This window comes from Ostrea edulis, chromosome 6, assembly GCF_947568905.1.
Source record: "Ostrea edulis chromosome 6, xbOstEdul1.1, whole genome shotgun sequence".
Taxonomy (NCBI): Eukaryota; Metazoa; Mollusca; class Bivalvia; order Ostreida; family Ostreidae; genus Ostrea; species Ostrea edulis.
In genome coordinates this window covers 13,821,700-13,841,097 of record NC_079169.1, presented here as the reverse complement: position 1 = coordinate 13,841,097, position 19,398 = coordinate 13,821,700, and the positions used below count along the sequence as shown (strand labels likewise).

The 19,398-nt window shown below is 35.8% G+C and overlaps 1 protein-coding gene across 42 annotated transcripts in view; it reads left to right on the top strand.

Annotated features, from left to right (window-relative positions):
* The window catches only part of LOC125682930 (histone-lysine N-methyltransferase 2C-like), a 98,271-nt gene extending 90,443 nt beyond the window's left edge, over nt 1-7,828 (top strand). For 38 of the 42 annotated variants that reach the window (XM_056141583.1, XM_056141595.1, XM_056141590.1 and 35 more), the window contains 2 exons: nt 2,221-2,313; nt 6,210-7,828. In XM_056141583.1, coding sequence (XP_055997558.1) covers nt 2,221-2,313; nt 6,210-7,669 — 1,553 coding nt within the window. In that variant the 3' untranslated portion in view covers nt 7,670-7,828. The remainder of the gene's footprint in view (nt 1-2,220; nt 2,314-6,209) is intronic. The other 4 variants (XM_056141605.1, XM_056141610.1, XM_056141603.1 and 1 more) reach the window with 1 other exon arrangement.
* The last annotated feature ends 11,570 nt before the right edge of the window (nt 7,829-19,398 follow it).

The window sequence follows — 19,398 nt, the reverse complement described above, 5'->3', positions numbered from 1 at the left end:
TATAAATATTGATCTTTTTCTTCTGATTAAAATTAAATATTATATGTATATTGATATCAGTCTAGCTATCCGTTATCTTTAGGTTTTAGAAGAAATCTGCTTGTATAAATACACATGTAGCTTTCAAGGCAGTAATTACTGACATGTGCAGTGATTGAAATATTGATTCAGCTCTTGGCGAACATTGTTGTCTTTCATTCATGTGAAATTTAATGTTTCCTGTTTATTGTTTTGTGTGATTTATATTCTTTGTTTTACATCCCACTGAGAGTTTTTTAAAATTGAATCTAGACACCAGCAGTGGTAGGTGAAATATAGCAAATTTTACCTCTACATGGCGCGCAGGGCTGTAACATTTGGGGTGGGGTGGGGGTTGCTGCATCAATGCCGAGACACAGGATCTAGATGTTTAATAAGGTCTCGTCCAAAACTCCCTGTGACTTTCACTTCTACATGCTGAGCATTTAGAGATGAAGCAGTCACTACCTATTTTTACGTCTTAATGCGACAAAAGTACAAACTGGGCTCTCGGTCACAAAGCAAATGTTGAAACCTTTCTTAGCTTGAAGAAATGCTAAGTCGTGCCAACCTGTATATATGGTCTTGGTCTTTGCAATTGTCAAAAGTAATAGATTAAAAGGGAAGGGCTCATTCTTAATGAATGTAGCCACCAACTAGCTTTGGATTCTACAAGGACTTTTGTCCGTCAACAACAGTAATCCCGTGCTCATCAAGGATGAATGTTTAAGAACTTTAGAAGTAAGAGTTGTAGTTAACTTTACAAGTACCTGAAATGTTTGTAATGCCTGTGGTATAAATCTTAACTTCCAGAGACCAGGGTTTATTGTAAGGTGTAGATACCTGAAATGTTTGTAATGCCTGTGGTATAAATGTTAACTTCCAGAGACCAGGGTTTATTGTACGGTGTAGATCAGTTTGGTCTTGGTAGTAGATTCATGTTCAAAATCACAAATAAAATAAATCAAACCAACTATCATATATATAGTACATCAAAAACCCACCATCTAAACCCAGGTAAACAAAAACACACCATCTCAACACAGGTAAACAAAAACCCACTATCTCAACACAGGTAAACAAAAACCCACCATCTCAACCCAGGTTAACAAAAACCCACCATCTCAACCCAGGTTAACAAAAACCCATCTCAACCCAGGTAAACATAAACCCACTATCTCAACACAGGTAAACAAAAACACACCATCTCAACCCAGGTTAACAAAAACCCACCATCTCAACCCAGGTTAACAAAAACCCATCTCAACTCAGGTAAACATAAACCCACTATCTCAACCCAGGTTAACAAAAACCCATCTCAACCCAGGTAAACATAAACCCACTATCTCAACACAGGTAAACAAAAACCCACCATCTCAACACAGGTAAACATAAACCCACCATCTCAACACAGGTAAACAAACACCCACCATCTCAACACAGGTAAACAAAAACCCACCATCTCAACACAGGTTAACAAAAACCCACCATCTCAACGCTGGAGGTAAACATAAACCCACTATCTCAACCCAGGTTAACAAAAACCCACTATCTCAACCCAGGTAAACAAAAACCCACCATCTCAACACAGTTAAACACTGGGGAATTAATGCCAGGTTAAAAATTTGAATACCTAATCTATTGGATAAGCAACGATGCAGTAAGAGGTGTGATAGGAAAGCATTGCTCTGTGTTGTATTCTTGATGATAGGGTTTTAGTTGAGCCACAGTTGTAGTGGATCAAAGTATCATACAGTTTGCAAGCAGGGAAGGCTTGGTATCATACATGTAATGATAGCTCTAATAGCTTGAGGGGTGTCTGATTGCAATCTATGCATAAGAAATTGAAGATCAGTTAGAGTAATGTTGCCCTGTTGAATATTGTGGCCCATTAACTGCAGAACTGTAGCATTTATGTGAAAAGTATTTGGAACAGATTATGGAAAGCTGTCTATATATTTTCCATAAATGCTACAGTTCTTCAGCTATGTGACCCATGAGCTTCTAATAATACTAGGGAGAAAAATAGTAAAATATTTAATGTGGTGAAATGATATTCATTCAAGCTTACCCGTTTTTGTTTCTGCTTTCAAAGTTTTTACACATCAAAGGTGTTTCATTTTATAGAATCATGGATTGCAGTGATTTTTTTAAACTACAAAACAAGAATTATTTATGAATTAAACAATGTGGATGTTCCAGGTTTTTCTACACCTACCTCTGAAATGGTAACCAACATGGAATCAAGCGAGAAAAAATCAAAGAAACGTAAAAAGAAGAAGAAAGCTGCAGAAAGTAAAGGCATTTCTCAGTACATTGATGGGCACACTTTTTTGAACATTTTCTTTCTTGCCTTCTTTTTTTATTATTTGTTGGTATTTCATCCTAAGTAGTGCACTTACCTATGTATTCAAGCTCTACTGATAATAAATAGAAGTGCTTGTAAAGTAATGGAGAGTGAGACTCTTTCCTTGAGAGGAGCCCTTCTACTCAGTTCAGTAATCAGTATCTTAGTTATTAGCAGTTTAGTCACCAGCAGATACAGATTCTAGTTGTTTAGTACTGCATGTAAAATAGTCAAATTGAAGTTGATCATGTGTTCATGTATATTCATTTAATTACAATTTTTAAATTCATCGAATTGGGAAAAAACATTCTACCAAAAAAATTAAGGGTCATTTACTATGTAAGACATTTACTAGGAGTATATTGGATAATTACACACCATTGCATTCAGAGACATTGACGTTGGACTGATTGTTGGAAATTTTGTGCTTATTGCAAACAGTTTAACAAAGTGTAGATTCCTATTTAAAAAGAAACCTGGTTGAAATTACCTTCTTTTTCCAGATTGCATTGAAAACTATCAAATCTGGTGTTTTTGACTGTTTACGGGTTTAATTGAAAACCAGCAAATTGTTGTTTCAATATCTGTGCAGGGTATTATTTAAGAAATAAATCTGCATTCATGGGGAAATAAATGGCTATCATTACAAATGGTAAAAATATGGGGGGGGGGGACATTGGAAATGTATATATAAGGAAATGGCCCTTCACTTTTATTGTGGAGTATGATTTAATGAAAATATAGAGATTGACTGAGTAAAGTATGAAATATAAGTACTCTCTGATGTATACAATGATTTATTTCTGGGACTACATATACATCAGTTGAGTATTCTGGAAATTGATTATTACAAATGTATATGCTTGATTTACATCTCAAAATATTCCCTCCAATTAACTGCATATATTTACAATTCTTTTAATACCCCTCCTTTTATTACATGATAACACGCTTGTATTCCTTACTTTTAAAAAAAGACCTATTAATCTTACTACTTATCACAAAAACAAGTTTTGCTCATGCAACCACTAGTTTTTGTACCATAGAGCAATAGCTGTCTTAAAGACTGCAGATTCTTTTGCCTTTGCAAGGGTTTTTCCCACTCTTTTTACTTCTTCTCATGAAAGCAGTATTTAAAAAGTACCAAAGCTATTTTGCCCCATGAATTTTATCAAAAAAGTGTGCCGCTAGGTGTATCTGTGTTGTGCAGTGTATTCGTAGCTCTAACGTTTCTTTGCTTTTTCACAGGAATAAGATTTTTTTTGTGTTTTTGTTCATTTTATAACAAGTGCCAATATAATATATATCTATATATAGTTTTAATTAAAGATTTTAATTTTGTTGAGATGTATCAACAAGACTTATTTGCATGCTTCATTATTGAGTGACTTGGGAAGATTTTCGTGTAGGTGAAACATTTTCTTAGTCTGCCATTCCTATAACCTGCATTGTGCACCTTTTTCCATTAAATTCCAAGTGCTTCTGTTTCTGAATATGTATGTTAGTGCTGTGTGTGGGTTTTTTTGTTTTTTGTTTTTTTCTCATTGTCTTCTCCATTCATTTTGTTGTTTTAAGGACATCCTGTTGTCTGCTATCTGTGTTCCTATCTTATTATAGGGAAGGGAAGACATTATTCAAAAGTTTGTAAGAAACTACTCTTTTCATCTGAGAGAAAATCTGATGTACATGTATATTACTCTTGGAGAAAAGTAGAAAATATTTAAATGGAAAACTATTTTATCCTTTTCACCAATACTTTAATGTTTAAGAAGAAACCCAGCATCTCGTACTGCAAGTACTTCAGAAGTTATGTACTAAATTTATATGTAATACAAATACTGATTAATAGGTATTTTTGCAGTTTTCTTTAAAAGGGGAAGGCAACCAAAAAAAAATCAAATGATAAATGATAGATTTAATTATATTACAAAAAATAGTCATACTATTCTGTTGATATACGGCCTAGATACATATAAGCTTCAGTACTAATTTGAAAACATTAAAAATCAAAATTCCTGCCATCTATAGAGGCTACCATGATGTGGAATTCTTTTGTATTCAAGACCACAAAAATCAATAATTTTGACGTCACACCATTTGTTCCTGTGTTGATGAGATTCTAAGATCATCAACGATGTGCATGTGGTAGATTTTACAAATAAATAGGTTGATGCCTTCCTGTCAACCTGTTAATTGTACTAATGAGAAGGGGAGATGTGAAAAAAAAAAATTCAAAATTCCTGACCCAGCCAAGTCATCCGAAAAGAAAAGATTATGTAAATCGTGGATCCATCATTTGCGCAATGACAAGTTGAGGTTCGAGACATTTGTATAAAGAAACGTTTACTGTCTGCCTGGTCTGCGATTCAAATGAACGTCTTCTTTTCTCAATTTCTTCTCGTGAAAGAACGAGCTCAAATCTATACGGCTCCAAACTTAACTGTTCGTGACTTGTCATGTTTACAGTGCTGCTGATGAAATAAACCGGAACTGACCGTGTGACGTAATAAATAGAACTCCAATGGCCGCTCTCTTAGAGGCGGGTAATTTAAAATATATGATTAATATTGATTTAATCGTTATTAAAGCAAGGATTGTTGTTGTTAAGACTGTCGTTTACGATATCAGTAAATAATACTTTATTCATAAAAGCAACAATGTGGTTAGGGTTGCCTTTCCCTTTAAGTTTTTTATATAGAATTTTGTGGATAAGATAATTTCACAAAAATTTACCACAAAAAATACCTGTAACATTTTTTGGGATAAGCTGAGAGAGAGAGAGAATAGTTTTGAATCTAAAAATCATTCAAGGATTCTAATTTGATTGATTTTGTACTTTTCTGCATTTAATTTTCTGTCAACACTGGAGTGGGTGTACATATATGTATTTGCAGTTTTCAGTCCAGATGCTCTTAATTTCATTATGATGGAAATTAAGCCTAACAACCCAAGTCGTGATGCAATTTACATCTGTCTTGTCAACAGATACATACCAATGGGCAGGTCTTAAATTTCGTTGTGTGGGTATAGGATTATATGAATCATGTATATACACACACGTGATTGCCAATACAGGGATTCTTAGTTGTGGAAATGTATGGATTCTGATATCTTATTTTCAGACACTATTGTGTGCCCAAACATTTTAGAAATAATCTTCCCTGTTTTGAAAGGTGTCATTTACTTCCAGGATTTTTATCAAATGTCATGTATAATAAGTTGGTATTAATGAAGTCAAAGCAAACAGCCAAGACGTCTTCATTAATGCCAAAGCTTCTTGATATTTATTGCTAAAGAGAGGAATATTATGATAGAGAAGGGTTGACTATAACTAGACTCTTCATGGTATTTACTGAATATGCATTTCAATCATTGTTGAGCTTGTCAAAGTGTTTTGCATATACACTTTAGTTGAATATTTTTGTGTATCTGTGTTGGTGGTATTGCTTAAAGTAACCTACCCAAAGAGTAACCAAATTAATATGTTCAAAACTAGCATAATATGAAAAAAATGCAAGACTTCTTCATTGTTGTGATAACATTAATAGCATGAATAGCTGAACACTTTTTTTTTTGGTTTCAGTGTACATTTCAGAGTTTTCAGATTAACTCATTGTGATTCATCTTCAACTTCAACAACTTGTATTAGTGTTTTTCAAATGTTTACATTGTAAGACTTTCATGTCAGTAAATAGTTGTGTGAATATATGGACTTGTACTTAATTATTAAAAACAACCTCGCTAGGAAACATGCTTGGAATTTACTACCATTAGTTTTTGAGCTTTTTAAAGTGAACCTTATTAAGCCAGTCACCTGAATTCAATTCCTTTTTGTCATTTCCAGGTACAACAACAGCCCCCGTAGGAGCCTCGGAACCAAGACCCCCTGTCCAGTTCACACCACAGTCTGAGACTGAGAAACGCATCATGGAAATTCTTAACAACACAGCAGGATTGACAGCTAGAGGTCCGCAAGAGACCATGGAGAAATCGCCCGGGAAAGCAAAAGCAGGCGATGCACTGGTGTCCAACAGCGACCAGAAATCTGGGATGAAAAAACCGGACCCAGGAGATGGTTCTCAGGTGATTTTTTCAACTGGTGCATCTTCTTCCAGCAGTCAGCCTATCTACTCAAACGTTATTGCTCAATCATCTTACCAAAGTGAAAACACGGATACCGAGGACCAACAGGAGGAGCCTATTCTACCAATGAATGTGATGATTCATCAGAGCATTCCTCAGAGTGCAGCAATCGCATGTTCTGTGCAGCAGATGCAGAGTTCTGTGTCACAAGGCCAGCAATCGGACACTGCAGCTCAAATGCAGGAACCTGACTCAAATTCCCAGGCATCAGAGAATTCGTCTAAAACAGTTATGAGAAATGTACCGGCAGATCAAGTGAATTTTCATGATAGTCCTAGAATCGGTGGTTCAGAAGTGGAAGTTGCTCCCCCTTCTAATGACAATGCTAATATTGTTAAAGAACCAGAAAATATCTGTACAAGTGTTCAACACATGCCACCACAAATGAGTCCTCTATCAACAATGCCGGGGCATGTACTACCTCCTCCAAACTCGCAGGAAAGAATGTCTCCAAGGGGAATGATTCCTCCGTCATACGTTGGTGCATATGCCCAGTTTCATGGCAGGATGTCGCCAAGACAAGCGTTCTTTGGTAGTACGCCTTCAGGAACGTTAATGCCTTTATCTCAAAACCAAACGACCTCACGGCAGTCTTCAACACCATCTCCAGGGCGATACTCCCCAAGACAGTCTAGTCCTTCACAACCAGGCGGACCTTCAGCTGGGCGTTACTCACCACGGCAAGGTTCACCAGGGGTATCCAGACCTCCATCTAGACCGTCTTCTCAACCTGGTCCAGGATATGTCCCCTCCCGGCAAGGGCCTACACCACCGATTCCATCCGGGTATCCCAACTGCACACCTCCAGCTTCTCCAAGATACGTAAATTCTCCAGTGGCTATTGCATCGGGAGAAATATCTTCCAGAGCAGAGACTTCGGTTGCACAGGTTGCAGCTAACTTGGTTTCAAGTGTTCCTACATGTTATGTGCTGTCTGCCTCTCAAACTCCACCAGCTGACTCTGTGGCAGTCACACCAGCAACTGATTTAAGTGCATCAACAGCTAAACATGTAAATGTGCAAGACAGGAACAGTGTTGTTAATGTTAGTCAACATGAGAATAGTGCTTCATCAGAAATGTCACAGGCGACTGTAACAGAGCCCAGAGCAGAAACGAACACTCTACCCGATATACACAGCAACAGAGACGCCGAGCGTTGAATTCGCAATTAATGATGTGTGTTTGTGTGTGATTTACATGGTATATGTATAGAACATTTGACTTCTTTTTTTTATCAGATTTGCAAGTAAATAGATACATGTTTATGATTTGTGCATTACTAGTGCCAATGAAATTAGGAAATGAAGATATGAATGATCCCTACCTAATTCTGTTGTATTTTATGTATCTGCAGAATGCCGTCACGTTATTTACACAGCGTGTCCTTAAATACAAAGTTTCACAAAATTCTGTTGAGTGATCTCGGAGGAGTTGCGCTGACAAGAACAGGACAGGCGGACGGCTAAAAACATACCCTCTGCAACTTTGTTGCGTGGAGTATAATTATAATACCTGTAACAGCGACTTTGTACAAGGAATTAATGTGCGCATCAATTCTTTTAAAGAGAGCAACAATTCAATCAGATCATTAATTCAAATGTGGATATGTTGAATGAAGAGATCTCCAATTATATAGTTGCTCTCTCTAAAGGAAAATTTCTCCAGGACAAAAATTTTCGAGATGAAATGTGTTAACAATTGAGAAAATTTTTAACTTCTTGATAACTACCATTCCAATTTTTTTCAAAATTAGTGTGAAGCATCTTGGGGACAAAAACTAAGTTTCGGGACTCCTGCACCCCTGGGGCCTTAGGGGCAGGGCAAAATTGACCAATTTTCAAAACTTCTATTATCTTCAATGACACATCTGCAAGAAAAACTAAATGCATAGTCATTTAGAGCATGAGGGCCTCTACCTAAATTGTAGAGGTTGTGACTGCAAGATGGGGCCAAACTTGGCATATTGTGTTTATGTGTAAACCTATTGAAACTAGATTCATATTTAGAATGAGCAAGTAGCCCTTTACCAAAATTGTAAATTTGATGATCCCAGGGTTGGGGATTTTGGTTTCAGGGTGGGGCCATATTTTTGTTATTGATTATTGTCTTTATCAATTGTGATACTTCTCTTTAATTTTCTGATACTGTATTAAAAGCTAAAGCATAGGACAAGCAGAAAGGGATATACCAAATTTGTGAATTTCGAACCTCCGGGTTTGTGGTCTCTTGTTTAGAAAAATGTGAACATAAAAGAAACAATAATTTCTTCTACTCTCGGAGAAATAAATAACAATCTTTTGATTTAATGAATTTCTTTTATTGGGAGAACTTAAATTTTTTTTTCCAAAACCCTTAAAATTTGTCATTTTATATAATTTCAAGTTATTAAAAATGACAGAAAATAGTAAATATGACTATTTCAAGCCCTGTAACATCCGAGGGTTTTGCCCCCTGGGCTCCTAGCCGCAATTCCTGGATCTGCCGCTGCATAGTGCCATAATGCCTTGCGCTATTATTTCATTGAAAAATATGTATTGTTTAAAATTCGTTCTAAACTCATTTTTTACTTTGATTTAAAATATTTTTTTATAAAAGATTCGGACATAAAAGTTTAAATGGTTTCTAAAACCTTTACCACCAAGTGCAAAATTCTGACTAATGACACTTTTAGCATCGATTTCCTTGTACATGCATATGATCCTTTGTAAGAGTGGAACGAAAACCTTGCGTGCGGTGTTCTTGGTCATATGGTATGTGTATAGCTGTACAGAAAGAAAAAAACAAGACACTGAGATCAGAAACTGCAAGTATGTCTGTTCTGTCAATAGTGCAAAGGTTATTATAAAATGAATATTGATAAGTTCATGAAAATGATTTTAAAAAGTAGTTATTTCCAATGAAGTATATAGTCAGGCGCCTGTATGCTATGTGTTGTGTACACATCAGTTTAGAGAGAAAACGTTGCCTTTAAAATATTTTGCCTATAAATAACTATTACATATTTCCGGTTTATGATTTAATGTCCATTCAATCAAATTTAAGGTCCTTTTTTAATTTTAAAGCTGACAAAATTACAATAAACATATCGTACAGTAGTAAATCATTCTAAAAACTTTTGATAAATAAATTTAGAATGGCTTTTTTTACGTGAATGTACGTACATTTACAGTAAATATGTCAAAACTATACAAAAACGCAGAGAAATATTTCATCTAATATCTATTGATAAAATGGAATAAGCAAAGGGTATAAAGTATATACCATTCACACTTACTTCAAGCAAAAGGCAAATACATAAACATGACATGTATGCTTGCCGTGAAAACGCATCGAATACGGACAACTATTTACCTGGGTCTACTCGTAATATCTGTAAAGGACCACAGATGTACGTGTACACTTGTCGAAAATACTCTAAGTAGTAGTAAAACTCCCTTTATTTGCATAATCCATGAAACATGGGGGGGGGGGGGGGGGGGGGGGGAGAGAGAATTCAAACGATGATCTTGTGAGGATCTTGTAATAATCGCGCTCTTATTAAGACAAATATTTATATATATATATATATCCATGCCATTTTGCATTATTACATTCTGCGTTGAACTCGACGCAAATTGTAATAATTGAGTTTATCATATTTTGCGTCTTTATCAGGCACATCGAATCAAGGGAAGGGGACAAGAGGGTTTCCTCCACTTTTATTAACAATATCCATTATTTGTTATTTTGTAATGCAAATAAAAGATATATTGGGTGACCCCAGCTTGAAAGTTCTGATATAATAACAAAAGACACACCACCACCAATTAAGAAAATGAAGATATTATGAGGCACCCATAGTAGAGGACTCTAACCACCCCCAACGATTGAAGAAAATGAAGTGTAGGGGAAATTATTGAGGCAGTCAAAGTAAAATACTCTTTAACCCCCCACCCCCGAATGGACTTTGAACATTGGACAAAACATCTTGGTTTGTTTGGGTGTTTTGTTTTGTTTTATTGCTGTTTTTGTTCATCTTTTCTTATTATTATTTTGAATGGCAAGAATAAAAATCCAATTTTCCATTTTTTCTTCCTTTTGCCCCCCCCCCCCCCCCCCCCCAATGAAAAATGAAGATACATGCCTGGTTATTACATTTTGCTTTGCAACACATGCATGTATACTAATTGTATGGTGTAGAATTGCACCATTTACCAAATTTTCCTTCATTTACACAGTGTAAGGAATGGTAAACCAAAGTCACAAAACAAAATGCATGAAGACCTATATATTTTTAAGCGTAGGAACTTCATTCACGAATACGTTAATACATGTACATTGTATTCAGAAAAATCGCATTGCAGGACTATAGCATGTGTGTTTTACGTTTCTATAACATGCAATAATGATATTTTCAGGCTTGAGTGTAATTTATTCATAGATATTTTCATTTCGTAGATCTGGCCCAATGGATATATATACTGAATACCGCTGTGCGTCGAAATTTCAAATTCAGATGTATTCGATAAGATGTTAGTATTCATAAATCAGTAAAATTCGTGTTGAGGTTTTATTTGATTTAGAAAACCTCTCCCGTATACAAAGTATAGTATATTGTACATGTACAAATAAAGATTGTCGTACCCAGAAAATATAATATTCGTTATAATATACAATTATGATAATATACAATATATGTTTAGGTTCATGTAAGTACATAATCAGGCATAAGATGCAAAACATATTTTAAAGATAGGTTTTATTTGATATGATACAATGTCAATATACTGTAATGGGTAGCAGGTCGTTCCGTCCCACAGTCGGTCCGTCCCTAGACGGTCCGTCCCATGGTCGATTCGGCCCATTTTGCTTGGTCGATCCGGCCCCTCCAATTTTTTTTTATCAAAGATATAATAAATGATTATTACTTAATAAAAAGGGAAGTTTTTTCATATATATTGCAGTTATAGTTATCAAAATTAGATAGCTGCCGAAGTTAGACTTGTAAATAAAATTGTTTATACAACCCTTAACTAGGATTTATAATTTTTGTTAGAAGTGCGATGGTTATGAAAATATGTGCTCATTAATTATTGTAAAAACATCGTTATTCAACTATGTATAGCAATCAATGTAAATGTGTGTTCCATGTCCACTGATCATTGTGAAAACACTTTAGTGAAAACAGTTTTTATAACTGCATTGTTGTGCAACCTTTGATTAATAATTACGAGCTTACAGTAAGCTAACTATTAGAATTTTTTTGTTTTTTGTTTGTTTGTTTGTTGTTGTTTTGTTGTTGTTTTTTTTTTTGTTGTTTTTTTTTTTTTTTTTTTTTTTTTTTTTAACTCCAGAAGTTCAAAGAATTACTCATGATTTGGAAATAGAGTGTGGCAGGTATAGAAATATTCCAAGAAATGAGACTATGTAAATTTTGTCTAAAAACAAAAGGTATTCTTTGTATTGAAAATGAAGCCCACTTTATCGAATATTGTGATGTGTATAATGGTCTTAGAAAAAGCTGTCAAATATCAAAACATCTCTTCTTTTTGGGAAATACTGAAAGCTTATTTCAATATGTAGGAACAAATACCTTAAATGCTTTGGCAAAGTATGTTTTTCTTGCTTTTAAAAGAAGAGACATTTGTTTTGATAAACAGTCTCAAGAAGATTAATACCGAGCGAAGCTCGGACGGGCCGAAGGCCCGTCCGCGAAGCAAGGCTCTAAAGGTAACACGTATGTAAAAGAAAAAAGTCAAAATCAGCAAAAGAAAAGAGATAATCTCTATATACGTTCAGTGAAATTTTCGTGATCCATATGGGCGCCGCCATTTATTTTTTCATTACCTGCTTCAACAGTTATTCGTGTTTTATTTTGAATGCCAATAATATAAGTCTCTAACGTGCAATTCGTAATTTAAGCACTCATTTTGTTCAAAGTGAATAGTATAATTATCATTGTAACAGGTTTTAGCAAATAAATACATATAAAACCGTAATACGACTAAATAGATGAACGAGTTCATGAGTTTCTGTGAATAAGAGTATACGATAAAATTACGGTTACTTTTTTACCATTTTGAATTTATTGGTTAAATTTGTTTAGTTTTAACGGCCTTTTTCATTGCATACGGAATGTATTATTGTTGTTTATAATTGTTTGCTTTGAAAAAGAGAAAAAAGTCGAGGCTAAATGTGACGTCAAAATGCACAGTTTACGTCGCCTTGCGTTCTATTTCCCGCGTTCAATGAATAGGCGGATCATGTAAAACTGTTGTCCCCATATAAACTCCTTTAATATTGAGATGTTACTGGGTGTTTAGGGCAAGGAAATTTCATTCAAAATATATTTTTTTTAATGAATCACAATCTACCGTACTTAACGGAATTATGATTACCATTCGGGACACGGAGTTACATACATGCTTCGCTCGGTCCAACGGTCACACCGTATACATATTATACATTACGTGTGATCAAGATAATTAGTCTGCAATCAAGCCATAAATACCATAGAGCATATTAAAGGATGACTACCTCATGACAGAAGATATCAGCGGCACACACACCATGAAGATGAAATAGGCAGATGAATTAAACCAATTCAGTACTGTAAATAGCACTTGAAAAAATATTATGTTTTCTGGGCCGGATCGACTAGGGGACTATTAACTATGGGACGGATAGTCTAGGGACGGATCGGTAATGGGACGAATCGACTAAGGGACGGATTGATTATGGGACTAGAAAGCCTATAATGCACAAGTAGGATTTGCAAAAGGCAGGGGTGTAAACATTTTCTTTTTTCAATAGTAGTATCAATATCTATATAATCACGAAAAAACATTACGTAATTCATATCCGGATTCATATACCGATTTAGATATCAATAAAAACAAAGCTGCATAGTTTGAGGGGAGGGGGATTCTAATGAGTCTGATGAAAAGAAGGAACCCCACATTTGCATTTAAACTAGATGTAGTTCAAAATGAATTCATTTCTGCTCTGACTGAAAGCATGTTTCTAAATTATTTTAAATAGAGGAACACATAAATTCGAGCTCTTTGGAATTTAATGAAATGTATTTATACGCACCTTTTTTCAACACGAATTGAACGTGTGTAAATGTTGTATCAGGCACGTATACAAGGGGTTGGGGGTGGGCAAGGGAGACTGGTCTGCTCTCCCCACTTTTTTGACAATTTACTTTTTTCCGTTATTCTAACATACAAAGTCAGTATTTTCTATATGCACAGTTCAAACTAATATTTTTTTTTTTAAATTTGTAATGAATTCAATTATAAGCATCAACTCCTGTATTTCCAATCACAAATTTTAAAATAGCTGGAAATTGTTAATGCTTGTAAGCTTACATTTTAAATATATCAGTGATCAATTTTCTTTCCTTCTGTGAAATGATATATTGTACATCGAAGTAGGAAGCTCTCTCTCTCTCTCTCTCTCTCTCTCTCTCTCTCTCTCTCTCTCTCTCACACACACACACACACACACACACACACACACACACACACACACACTCTCTCTCTCTCTCTCTCTCTCTCTCTCTCTCTCTCTCTCTCTCTCTCTCTCTCTCTCTCTCTCTCTCTCTCCTGTTCAATCAAGGAATATGGACATACAGGGACCGTAAATAAATAAGTATGTGGTTCCCAAAGAGACAACAAAACTATATTTTCGTTTATATATTTCCTTTTATATGTGTCTTTGTGTAATCAACTGTTTATTATGGATTGCAAATGTAATATCCGTATTTTCACTCAGATGTCAATAATATTTCCGATCATTATTCCCTTATTTATATATTCAAGTTTGTATATGATCATCGATACATTTTTAACTGTGCACGCAATAGGCCTATATCCAACCAGATGACCAATGTATATGTACGTGCATGATTAGATTCCCGATTTCTATAAATTGCAAAACCCCTGACCAGACAAGCATTCAATACAGGAAAAATTTTCAACTCTGATATCTCCCCTGATTGAAGACGCCCTGTTTGGCACGGGTGAATTGTGTCGCAGTCTGTCTGTATAATGGAATGACAACGTGTTGTCAAGTTCTAACGAGATACAAATGGAGTTTATCATTTTGTTTCGTGGATTTATCAGAATAAAGAGAATTTAATATTTTCGCTAAGTGCACATCTCCGATACCTGTTGAATAGATGTCCGCATTTGATACGGTTTTTTTTTTGGGGGGGGGGGTGAGTATATCATGTGCATTGCATGTTATACATATGACATGCACCTGTATTTTACAAAAATTGATATAAATGATATATTTTCTGCTCTTTGCTTATTCCATTCTACAGTTCTATCAGTATGTAATTGGCAAATGATTTCTCCGCATTTATTTCGTAAGAAACTGCAAATACTTGCATGTACTTGCAAGTATGCAAGAAAAGCTCGTTTGCATTTTTGTCTAAATTATCTAAACTTTCAGAATGTTTCATTTGTATACAATGAATATTTTGTAATTTTGAGCATAGCATAATGTTTTAAAATGTGCTTTTATTTATTTCTCATTCCCTTTATATTACTATTGGAGATGTGCACTGGTCGAGTCCACCCAGAAAAATCACTCAGGTGTGACAATCACATTTGGGGTATATACGGGTTGAGTAAATTAGGCTACCTGAGAGAAATATGGCGGATAAGATGAGGAATGTGTACGTATTTATTAATTCATGTCAGCTTTAATATTCAATATCTTTGATCCGCTCCGGTAATGTTATGTCAATAGCTTTGTGTAGCGACATACATGTAACATTAGCGGAGTGGATCAAAGATCTGATTTTAATCAGACAGTAACATCATGTCGAATATCACTTTACTGTACATGTAAATCATAAATGTAGGCTATTCTTATCAATAACAGACAGTTAACAGGTGCACCAGTGCGTTGGCATTATAAGAGACTACAAATGATTTTGTGTGAATTTTTTTGAGTTTGAAAATTGACAAGAAATCCAGTTTAGAACTATGCACAAATTTAGGTGATGTCATTGGTAAAACCCAGGAGCTTCTGGGGGTTTCGCCCCCTGGGTTCCCACCAGGGCTTTGGACTGGACCCACTGGGGGCCTCAGGGTGATACCAAGACTCCTTATCATATTTTGAGTACACATCATTCCTTAATTTCTGGCTACGCGCCTGATATAGTTTATGGCACTACGCTGTATATTATGTAAAGTCTTTCATCACTATGGACACTTTCGGAAGGCAAGAACATTGCTGCTAAATACTAGAATTTAGCTTAGAAAATCGTTACAGATTGCATAACCCTTGTTACTAATGCACAAGTGACCAATAAGACTTGTGGGCCTCTTCTTATTTTATCAAAATTGGACTAGACATGAGTTCAGGCGAAATTTTTTGGGGGAAAGTCCTTTGGTCTATGGAGTGTAGTGTTAGTGTATAAAAAAAAAAAAAAGAAGATAAAGTAGAACTTTCCAAATCTTGTAACATGTTTTAGATTGTAAACGATATCATATTTATTATGACGTCATAGTGTTACGCGACTTGGTGACATCACCACATACTGCCCAATGGCTACATCCAAACCGTTGCCGTCTTTGATAATATCAGGATTAGGAATTCCAAGCAATGGATTAGGTAAATATGGAAGTAACGAATTGACGAGTGAGCCATTATCTACTGTGATCCGTTTCAATCGGTCCCAGCCACCATCTCAACATCCATCAAAGAACGCTTATTCAAATCTGTGGTTGTGCGGAACCCCGTTTCTGGTTAGCCTACTATTCAGTGGAAGTTTGCCACAGGATTTTTTTGATGATCTCTGTTATAAACGTCATGAACCAATCAAGAAAACCAAGGTGTTGCACAAAAAAGGGCCACAGGTCCAGAGAACGAGAAATCTGTGGGATCCAAAGGACTATGACGTGCTTCGAAATAAAGGACGGCGAGTAGAAATGAGAATTACAGAGGCTCGTCTTAGACGCATGGATATTATGATGAACACACAGACCATTAAACAAAAACGGAATAGAGAAAAAGCGGAGGCTGTCATGTTGAAAAAAATGGGCCCACTTTGGTAAAACACAAAGTGGTGAAGCTAAATGTGGCGTGGCCATCTTTCTAGACTTCAGTAATTGTCAATTACATGTATATATATTTCAATGTACTTCAGAGTAAATGTTATAAGGATATTTAATATTGGGCTCATTAATGTTGTGAAATAAAACGAAGTTTACAGTAACATTACTGGGTTTTTTCCTTCTCATTGTTGTTCTGTGTTTGTTTTTAAACATATTCGGATCCAAGGTAAGTAATGTAGCAGTGCTACAATTAAAAAATCCCACCCCAATAACAATGTTTTACTGGAGAATTGGGAAGATATCCAGTCGAATTTTTTTTTAATCAAATCCAAAATCGTTTATGGTAAGCATGAGAAAATAACTTTTTTTTAAGGAGAATCGCTGCAGCCAATGCTACAAATCAAAAGAATTGCATGGAAACTCCCCCCCCCCCCACCCCCCACCCCCAAAAAGAACACCTGGGCCCATGCAACCCAATATGTCCAAACAGACAATGAACAGCCGGTCCTTAGGTTACAGTCGCCACACTGAAATTAAAAGCTTATTAAAACAGAGACAACCATGACAAACAATTCATTTACATGTACATAAATATATATTTATATATATAACGATCTAGTTTTCCAATACAACCTATCATTGGATCAAATGCTGTTTGACGTGTTTCATACCGATTGTTAGGCCGCTCTTGGCACACTGATTTTAACAACGGATTACTTCGTTTACTTGAACGCCGGGGTTCGAATCCCGACCGCGACAGACATAAGTCGTTGAAACAGGTAGTGACAATTCCGTCGCCAAATGCTCGACATCAGGTGTGAATGTCACGGGTCCTCGGAGAGAACCTTAAAAACGGATGTACCGTGTCGCAGTAGGTGTGGCACGCTATATAAAGAACCCTCACTGCTCAAAGGCCGTAAGCGCCGAGCATAGGCCTAAATTTGAAGCCCCTCACCGGTCTTGGTGACGTCTCCATATGAGTGAAAAATTCTCGAGAGCGTCGTTAAGCAAGATACAATCAATCCTTATAGGAGTTATGAGATTGATCACTGTTCGTTATCTTCACCTTTATAGGTGTTATGAGATTGATCACTGTTCGTTATCGTCACCTTTATAGGAGTTATGAGATTGATCACTGTTCGTTATCATCACCTTTATAGGTGTTATGAGATTGATCACTGTTCGTTATCGTCACCTTTATCGGGGTTATGAGATTGATCACTGTTCGTTATCTTCACCTTTATAGGAGTTATGAGATTGATCACTGTTCGTTATCTTCACCTTTATATATGTTATGAGATTGATCACTGTTTGTTATCTTCACCTTTCATTAAACCTTAATAAGCACATGTCACAGTAAACAAGAAGCACATGCGCCACATCACTCACCTGAGTCACATTGTCCCATATTTAAAGATTTTCTCTATACGCTTGTAAAACTTTGATCCTTATTGTGGTACCAACCTAACCCCGCGGGCCATGATTTTTACAAACGTGAATCTGCACTAGCTATGTCGGGAAGCTTGCATGTAAATTTCTACTTTCCTGGCCTAGTGGTTTTTGAGAAGATTTTCCCTATATATTTGCTTGTAAAATTTTGATCCCCTATTATGGCCCCATCCTATTCCAGGGGCCATGATTTTAACAAACTTGAATCTGCAATATGTCAGGAAGCTTTCATGTAAATCTCAGCTTTTCTGGTCCAGTGGTTTTTGAGAAGATTTTAAAAGATTTTCCCTATATATTTGTATGAAAAAATTTGATCCCCTATTGTGGCCCCATCCTTTCCCCAATGGTCATCATTTTTAACAAACTTGAATCTGTACTATGTCAGGAAGCTTTCATATACGTCTCAGCTTTTCTGGCACAGTGGTTCTTGAGAAAAATTCTAAATGATCCCACCCTATTTTTGCATTTTTGTGACTATATCCCCTTTAAAGGGGGCATGGCCCCTCATTTGAACAAACTTGAAAGCCCTTTATCAAAGGATGATTTGTGCCAAGTTTGGTTGAAATTGGTTCAGTGGTTCTGGAGAAGAAGCCGAAAATGTAAAAAGCTTACACAGACAGACGACGGACAGCAGGCGATCAGAAAAGGCCACTTGAAGATTTTTTTTCCGTTACAGAATTAAGCTCAATAGGCAGGATAGGAAGAACGGTGTCACGAGAAAATCATTTGTAAATTTATTTTCTTCAAACTTGGTAAAAATAAAAATAGTATATGGGACCCTGTATACAAATATGTCTAAATCATGTGAGGGTTCTTGTTTTGGGCATGGAAGAGTTACCGTTCCTATAAGCAGTCCCACGCGTATGACTACATGCTTGTATATATAAGCTTGAAAGAGCATATGAAATACACATAAGAACTCCGAAATTGATATTAAAAAGATGCTGGAGTTCCTCATTGACAATACCTTCGTAGCATTTGGTGATCAGGTCTTCTAACAGTCTGTTAGAATCCCCATGGAAAAGAATATTGCTCCTTTATTAGCTGACTTTTTTAAATTGTTTACGAGGCAGATATAATTTATTCAAAAGCTTCTACATGAGAAGAAAAAATATCTTGCTTTGGCCTTCAACTCGATATTTAGATACATCGACGACGTTTTATAAATCAACATATTCATTCATATGTCGATTCGATATACCCCAGTAAACTCGAAATAAAAGACAACACGCAGTCTTCCACATCTGCTTCGTACTTGAATATTTTATTGACTAGATATTAACGTCATACTAACAACTCATCTTTATGAGAAACGGGATAACTTCAGCTTCTCCATCGTCATCTTTCCACATTTATAATATTTGATCCATTATCACCTGCATATG